General features: G+C 43.7%; 1 protein-coding gene across 2 annotated transcripts in view; it reads right to left on the bottom strand.

The window, feature by feature from the left end:
- Window positions 1–8497, bottom strand: part of lrsam1 (leucine rich repeat and sterile alpha motif containing 1) — a 32228-nt gene that overhangs the window by 4061 nt on the left and 19670 nt on the right. For both annotated transcript variants that reach the window (XM_086187959.1, XM_086187960.1), the window contains 2 exons: window positions 6653–6719; window positions 1855–2060 (listed from right to left, as the gene is read on the bottom strand). In XM_086187959.1, coding sequence (XP_086044085.1) covers window positions 1855–2060; window positions 6653–6719 — 273 coding nt within the window. The remainder of the gene's footprint in view (window positions 1–1854; window positions 2061–6652; window positions 6720–8497) is intronic.

Here is an 8497-nt window from a genome sequence, read left to right as displayed (position 1 = left end):
TTCTTGTGCGAGTCAATTAATCATCTATCTTTCAATCCAAGGTGGTAAATGAGAAGGTCTCTGAGATCTATCCAGATTCAGGAGCTATTTGCTCTGGGTGGAAATCACCCTCGGCTCTCTTCTTCATCCTCCTAGGAAACTTTCTTTATATTGGACCTCTACATCTGAGACCTTTGCTCAGCTTTTTGGGAAGCCATTCAAACCCTCTCCTCTGATTGATAACTTTTCAACTGCATTTCAACTGCTAACATTTTTTTCTCTGTTTTTTTGCTGTTGTCTGCGTTGTTTTGCATAATGAAAAAATGCAGAGACATAATTTGTTCAACCTGTCTAAGTTATGAGGTTGTTTAAACAATTGTAGGTACTCTTAATGTAAAGGTTGATAGTGCAGTCCAGTCAAAACTGACTTTTTCCACAAGTATATATCACCTAAAGCTTCCTTCTTCAGCTGTTATTAACATTTCCATGTTTCCTCCATTCTGTGTTATAAACTGTTTTCTTGTCTGTACCAACATCTCCTGCACGTCTGTCCCTCCTGGTGAGGGATCCTCCTCCCCTCCTCACCCTGAGGTTTCTCAGATTTTTCCCTGTTAAAGGTTTTCTATGGAGTTTCTCCTCAGTCGATGTGAGGCTCTGAGGACAGAGGATGTTGTTATGATGCCATGAAGCCTGGAGACAAACTGGTGGTGGAAACGGGCTCTACAAATAAAACTGCCTTGTCTTGCCTTGCCTAAAATGGCTGACTGAGCTAAGGGTGCCGTCCTATCAGTCAAAGGAGTGGGTTCTCTTCGCGTCCACTCCGTCGACCCACACTGGTCACTTGCCTGTGCTACAGCGGCTCTGGCTTGTTTTGCCATACGGGTTGAAATTATTACTATTAGCAACTTATTTAAGCTGTGTTGTCTGTAAAACAGCTAGTTAAGAGTGTTAAGCTGCAGTAGTTGCAGTAGTTTTAACAGACAAATACATTGTTGCTGAATGCCCTCACATAATGGAGGGGGTCTGAGAGGGGACTGGCCTGAGAGACCTGTTCAACTGGAGGATGGTCAGTTTAGACCACTCTTCATCTGTCAACCACCTTGAGACAGTCAGGGCAGATGAGGATTAATCTGAGAGCACAAAATGGTGGCCATCTTGTTGTTTATATGAAAACGTGGCCCAGATTCAAACTAACATCTCCTTTGTCTTATACATGGTTGATTTTGCAGGCCACTGGGAGCCTGAGGGAGAGGGGAGGGGTTGTAATCTACGTGTCACCAAATCTTACACACGGATACATTAGGACATAATTGCTAGCATGATTGGCAAATTAGCATCCGATAAACACCAAGAACCACGTATTTAATGTGACGCGATCAATAATCATGACAAGAAATCCCTAATGTAGGCAGTCGGCTCTCAAAAAAGCACTCATCTATCTCACGCATTTCTGAGGTGTGAACAGATTTTACAACACAAATGATGACATTGTGAGAGCACGTAAAGGTTCAGTCGGCAGGACTTAATGAAAAAAATAACTTGTATTCTACCCTACACTTTCTGATGAGGCCAAATTGGGGGAAAAAGGTTTAGAAAAGGTTCTAAAATTCCATAAAGCAAGTAAATGCTAGGTAGTAAACACTGACTGGGCCCAATGAGGAGCCTTGGAGACACTTGGAGAAATGACTGGAGTTCCATGCGCAGTGTTTTTCTCCTGGTATGTTTGGGTTATACTTACACGCAGTCAACATGTATAAAACCCATGAGCATCAAATCGAAAAATAAATCATGATCACGCTTTGACTGATTCAGATGTAAAACCTCATCTTTTTAAAAAGAAGCTTCCACAGGTGATGCTGGATGAGTGTTTCTTACCCCAGTTTCCATGCAGACCACACACTCGGAGCTACCCGGTCCCTCCACGGGGCTGGGGGCTGAAGGGGTGACAGGTGTGCCTGGGGACACTGGTGGGCTGGGGATCTGAAAGGTGGGGGTGTTGGGAACTGATGGGGGGGGTGAAGCGGGCGGAGCAGTTGCGGTGACTTCCTCTTCCTCGTTCCCCTGCACCCCCTTACAAGCTCCTAGAGGAAGAGGAGATCGTCAGTGTATCAATGTCATGTAAGTTGGTCAAAGCCAGCACACTTTGCACATTGAGCAGTTTTTCAAAACATCTGAAAGATCTAATTTCTATCTTTCCTACAGAAGCCTAACTTTGTTGATCATCAGCTGCTCTTACACATGAACCAAGAGTGCTGCAGCAGTGTCAGCAATTAAAAAACTGTTGCTTTTATGATACTCCCTCATTGCTTCATTCTAAAACTTAAATTACCATGTTGCAAAACTTGTTCAAATACCCACAAACATCCTGACCAGATCACCCCAGTTAGCGAGACCCATGAATATTATCACAGTGAACAAGCTCCGTCATGTTGTTAGAACCACATAAATCCCAGGGTCAGGAGTGCCACATGCAGTGATGATGGACCGACAATTGTAGCCACTGTCTCCAGGACCCACTCCTGATCCACTCATGACAATGTACAGGACTTCAATCAAAGTCTAAAGCTGTTCTCAGCAAGTGCAAACAAGTCAACAGCGCAAATGATGCAAGTAGCACCGCACGCCCTGCCCAAAATTCACTTGCTGAATAAAATAAACTGAGCAAAAAATGTGCTTCATCAGCATTTAGATTCCTAGGACGTCACCCATGTTCCCTTTAGTCAGACAGTGGATCATCAGCTGATGACTGCAGCAGTTTTCTCCTCCCCCGTTCCAGAAAAACAGACTCGTGGACTCCAGTTACTGATGGACTTCCTTTAATGTGGGTGCAACTTCCCACTTCCACTCAAGAGGCTTAAAGTCACACTTTTTTTTTTTGGTCCTGCAAACAGTTTCAGCCCTGAGAGGCTGATGAAAGCACGACCAGAACCTCAGTACAGGGGTTCCATTACTTTTTCTTAGGAAAGTACAGGAGTGTCAGGATAAAATGTTAGTGAAACGACAAACGTGAGGGTTTAAAATGGTGGTGAACAACAAACGTGAGGGTTTCAAATGGTGGTGAAACAACAAACGTGAGGGTTTCAAATGGTGGTGAAACAACAAACGTGAGGGTTTCAAATGGTGGTGAAACGACAAACGTGAGGGTTTAAAATGGTGGTGAACAACAAACGTGAGGGTTTCAAATGGTGGTGAAACAACAAACGTGAGGGTTTAAAATGGTGGTGAAACGACAAAGGTGAGGGTTTCAAATGGTGGTGAAACGACAAACGTGAGGGTTTCAAATGGTGGTGAAACAACAAACGTGAGGGTTTAAAATGGTGGTGAACAACAAACGTGAGGGTTTCAAATGGTGGTGAAACGACAAACGTGAGGGTTTAAAATGGTGGTGAAACGACAAAGGTGAGGGTTTAAAATGGTGGTGAAACGACAAAGGTGAGGGTTTAAAATGGTGGTGAAACGACAAACGTGAGGGTTTAAAATGGTGGTGAAACGACAAACGTGAGGGTTTCAAATGGTGGTGAACAACAAACGTGAGGGTTTCAAATGGTGGTGAAACGACAAACGTGAGGGTTTAAAATGGTAGTGAAACGACAAACGTGAGGGTTTAAAATGGTAGTGAAACGACAAACGTGAGGGTTTAAAATGGTGGTGAACAACAAACGTGAGGGTTTAAAATGGTGGTGAAACGACAAACGTGAGGGTTTCAAATGGTGGTGAAACGACAAACGTGAGGGTTTAAAATGGTGGTGAACAACAAACGTGAGGGTTTAAAATGGTGGTGAAACGACAAACGTGAGGGTTTCAAATGGTGGTGAAACGACAAACGTGAGGGTTTCAAATGGTAGTGAAACGACAAACGTGAGGGTTTCAAATGGTGGTGAACAACAAACGTGAGGGTTTCAAATGGTGGTGAAACGACAAAGGTGAGGGTTTCAAATGGTGGTGAAACGACAAACGTGAGGGTTTCAAATGGTGGTGAAACGACAAACGTGAGGGTTTCAAATGGTGGTGAACAACAAACGTGAGGGTTTCAAATGGTGGTGAAACGACAAACGTGAGGGTTTAAAATGGTAGTGAAACGACAAACGTGAGGGTTTAAAATGGTGGTGAACAACAAACGTGAGGGTTTAAAATGGTGGTGAAACGACAAACGTGAGGGTTTCAAATGGTGGTGAACAACAAACGTGAGGGTTTCAAATGGTGGTGAAACGACAAACGTGAGGGTTTCAAATGGTGGTGAAACGACAAACGTGAGGGTTTAAAATGGTGGTGAAACGACAAACGTGAGGGTTTAAAATGGTAGTGAAACGACAAACGTGAGGGTTTAAAATGGTGGTGAAACGACGAACGTGAGGGTTTAAAATGGTGGTGAAACGACAAACGTGAGGGTTTAAAATGGTGGTGAAACGACAAACGTGAGGGTTTAAAATGGTGGTGAAACGACAAACGTGAGGGTTTAAAATGGTGGTGAAACGACAAACGTGAGGGTTTAAAATGGTGGTGAAACGACAAACGTGAGGGTTTAAAATGGTGGTGAAACGACAAGCGTGAGGGTTTAAAATGGTGGTGAAACGACAAACGTGAGGGTTTAAAATGGTGGTGAAACGACAAACGTGAGGGTTTAAAATGGTAGTGAAACGAAAAACGTGAGGGTTTCAAATGGTGGTGAACAACAAACGTGAGGGTTTCAAATGGTGGTGAAACGACAAACGTGAGGGTTTCAAATGGTGGTGAACAACAAACGTGAGGGTTTAAAATGGTAGTGAAACGACAAACGTGAGGGTTTCAAATGGTGGTGAACAACAAACGTGAGGGTTTAAAATGGTAGTGAAACGACAAACGTGAGGGTTTAAAATGGCGGTGAACAACAAACGTGAGGGTTTAAAATGGTAGTGTAACGACAAACGTGAGGGTTTCAAATGGTGGTGAACAACAAACGTGAGGGTTTAAAATGGTAGTGAAACGACAAACGTGAGGGTTTCAAATGGTGGTGAACAACAAACGTGAGGGTTTCAAATGGTGGTGAAACGACAAACGTGAGGGTTTCAAATGGTGGTGAACAACAAACGTGAGGGTTTCAAATGGTGGTGAAACGACAAACGTGAGGGTTTAAAATGGTAGTGAAACGACAAACGTGAGGGTTTAAAATGGTGGTGAACAACAAACGTGAGGGTTTAAAATGGTGGTGAAACGACAAACGTGAGGGTTTCAAATGGTGGTGAACAACAAACGTGAGGGTTTCAAATGGTGGTGAAACGACAAACGTGAGGGTTTCAAATGGTGGTGAAACGACAAACGTGAGGGTTTAAAATGGTGGTGAAACGACAAACGTGAGGGTTTAAAATGGTAGTGAAACGACAAACGTGAGGGTTTAAAATGGTGGTGAAACGACGAACGTGAGGGTTTAAAATGGTGGTGAAACGACAAACGTGAGGGTTTAAAATGGTGGTGAAACGACAAACGTGAGGGTTTAAAATGGTGGTGAAACGACAAACGTGAGGGTTTAAAATGGTGGTGAAACGACAAACGTGAGGGTTTAAAATGGTGGTGAAACGACAAACGTGAGGGTTTAAAATGGTGGTGAAACGACAAACGTGAGGGTTTAAAATGGTGGTGAAACGACAAACGTGAGGGTTTAAAATGGCGGTGAACAACAAACGTGAGGGTTTAAAATGGTAGTGTAACGACAAACGTGAGGGTTTCAAATGGTGGTGAACAACAAACGTGAGGGTTTAAAATGGTAGTGAAACGACAAACGTGAGGGTTTCAAATGGTGGTGAACAACAAACGTGAGGGTTTCAAATGGTGAACAACAAACGTGAGGGTTTCAAATGGTAGTGAAACGACAAACGTGAGGGTTTCAAATGGTGGTGAAATGACAAACGTGAGGGTTTAAAATGGTGGTGAAACGACAAACGTGAGGGTTTAAAATGGTGGTGAAACGACAAACGTGAGGGTTTAAAATGGTGGTGAAACGACAAACGTGAGGGTTTAAAATGGTGGTGAAACGACAAACGTGAGGGTTTAAAATGGTGGTGAAACGACAAACGTGAGGGTTTAAAATGGTAGTGAAACGACAAACGTGAGGGTTTAAAATGGTAGTGAAACGACAAAGGTGAGGGTTTCAAATGGTGGTGAAACGACAAACGTGAGGGTTTAAAATGGTGGTGAAACGACAAATGTGAGGGTTTCAAATGGTGGTGAAACGACAAACGTGAGGGTTTAAAATGGTGGTGAAACGACAAATGTGAGGGTTCAGTCATCGAACATCTTGACAGCTGGTAGCAGCTGCTCATTATGCTTCCACTGGTAGTCATAATCAGGAAACCCACCGTTCTTGAACAGCTCTATGTTCTTGTGAGGAATGTGCAGCCATTTTCAAGCACAAATAGTTCGATTATTTATTCGCTGTCATGCTCTATCTGTCAGGGAGCCGACTCACCCTTTCCTTTTATTAGCAACAGCAGAGGAAATGCTGCTCAGTAAATTCATCGAGCCTGAAATTCAGTCAATCATGGCAGCTGCAACTGTTGAACTTCGCCATCAGCTATTCAGGTGTTTTGGGAGCAACCTTTGATGTAGCATTCAACATCCACATGGCTGAGTACCCGATCAGCTTATTCCTGTCTCGATGATCTACGTGACACAAGCGTGCAGGATTTGTGTGACGTACCTCCAGGTTGGTGTTCCCGAGCCCAGTTCAGAAGAGCTCTCTGGATTCCCACTTCATTAATGCCAAGCTGAAAATAGGGAGATGAATAATGATGACTATAAGGCCTACATAGTTAACAGTTCATTCTCATACTTACACAGACTATGATGAAAAATAAGCAGATACCAATAGCTGTGAAAGAAATATTAGCAATAAAATCAACTCCATCTAATTGAAGATACAGATGTAGCCACTTCAAATATTCCCCTCCCAGCCGGCTCACTGTCAATTTGCAGCCAGCTTCCAACCACCAGGGGTCAGCCTGTAGGGGAAGATACACCGCTTCCCTCGTGCAGCACGACTTTTTGTTGTTGTGGTCACCCGGTGGACCAACATGTCTCCAATCCCCACAATCAGGACTTTAATTCAGTAAGCATAAGCTGCCTGAGCCACAGGGCCGCTTCATCAGCTGATGCCCACATTTTAAGTAGAAATACACACAGCTGAGTGTGCAGCTCACCCTGGACAGGTGTTTATCCTTTGAAAAGACACTTTTAACTCTGGTAAAATTAAAAAGTGTCCTGACAATCCTCCACAAACGCATATGGCAGATGGTAAAACAGCAATCTAACAGCTCCATAAATGATGAAACCATATTTACACCAACAACAGACTTTTCTGGTCTTGGTTTTGGTAGTTCAGTGGACTCCATGTGGTTCAGGGGATCAGGGCCTGCCAATGGGCATTTTTATTTGGTCTGGCTCACTTTCACACTGGCGCTTTAAGTACACCAAAAGTTCTAAACAAACACGTTGTGTGGCAGGGTTTAAAACTAACTTTTTTCACCATCATCCCGAAAAACATTTTGAACCGTCCTGAATCAACCCGATTTTTTTACATTTTTTTAAAAATACATCTCAATAGAAATCATGTAATGAAACAGTAGTTTTTGTACAGATATTTACAGTGGTGGACAGTATTGAAGTAAATTTACTGGAGTAATGTACTGTACTTAACATTTCTGTAGCACAATCTGCGTCAGTGTATTCTTTAATTGCACTTCGCACGCGAGGTGAAATTTCGTCATTCGCGCAAGTTGAAAATATTCAACTTTGGCGAAAAAGTTGCGTCAAGACAGCCAATCAGCGTTGAGGATGTCCCGACGTCACGGCTGACTGAAACAAGATGGTGGACAAGTTGATTGTGGCTATGTGTGGAAATCCAGTGCTATATGACACTACGTGTCAAAAGTACAAGAACCAGTTGAATAAATTGGTGTCCATTCGTTACATTCTGTCACCGATCCTAGCTAGCAGGTCGTTAAACTGGCCAGTCATCATCCGAAAACACCGCTGGAAGCGGCAGTTATCCAGACGGAGCCCCTGGAGGTGAAATGCACCGAGCGGTGAAATGCACCGAGCGGTGAAATGCACGGCAGGTAGAACGCAACAGTTGTTTGAATATTCATGGTAAAATGGCGGAAGGAAACGTTGATAGAAATACTCGCGACTCGGGCAGTTGAGCGAATTCACGTATTCGCGCGAATGACACAAATGGACACTAAAATGATCCGGCGTCAAATTCGCGTGAATGACGCGACGCGAAATTTGCGTTCGCGTTTGGTGTGGACACGCAGCCAACGCGACATCATTGAGTGACCACACAGTGACAGCAGACAGTAAATAAAGGATCTGTGGTGACAGTTGGTCAGTCTAGCAGCAGAGAGCAGACAGTGGCTGCTAGCAGTCTGCTTCTCACTGGACAACGCGCAAGCGAGCGCGCCAGCCAATTGAATTTTTCCATTTAGCTTTTCAAAATTCTTTTCGTCCCGAGGGAGAATATTGACAATGAACTACGGCCCCGGGA

This window comes from Aulostomus chinensis, chromosome 19 (assembly GCF_037954235.1).
Source record: "Aulostomus chinensis isolate RoL2024-O1b breed Wild chromosome 19, RoL_Achi_v1.0, whole genome shotgun sequence".
Lineage (NCBI taxonomy): Eukaryota > Metazoa > Chordata > Actinopteri > Syngnathiformes > Aulostomidae > Aulostomus > Aulostomus chinensis.
Note: the sequence above shows the minus strand (reverse complement) of the source record. Positions and strands in the feature narration are given on the sequence as shown.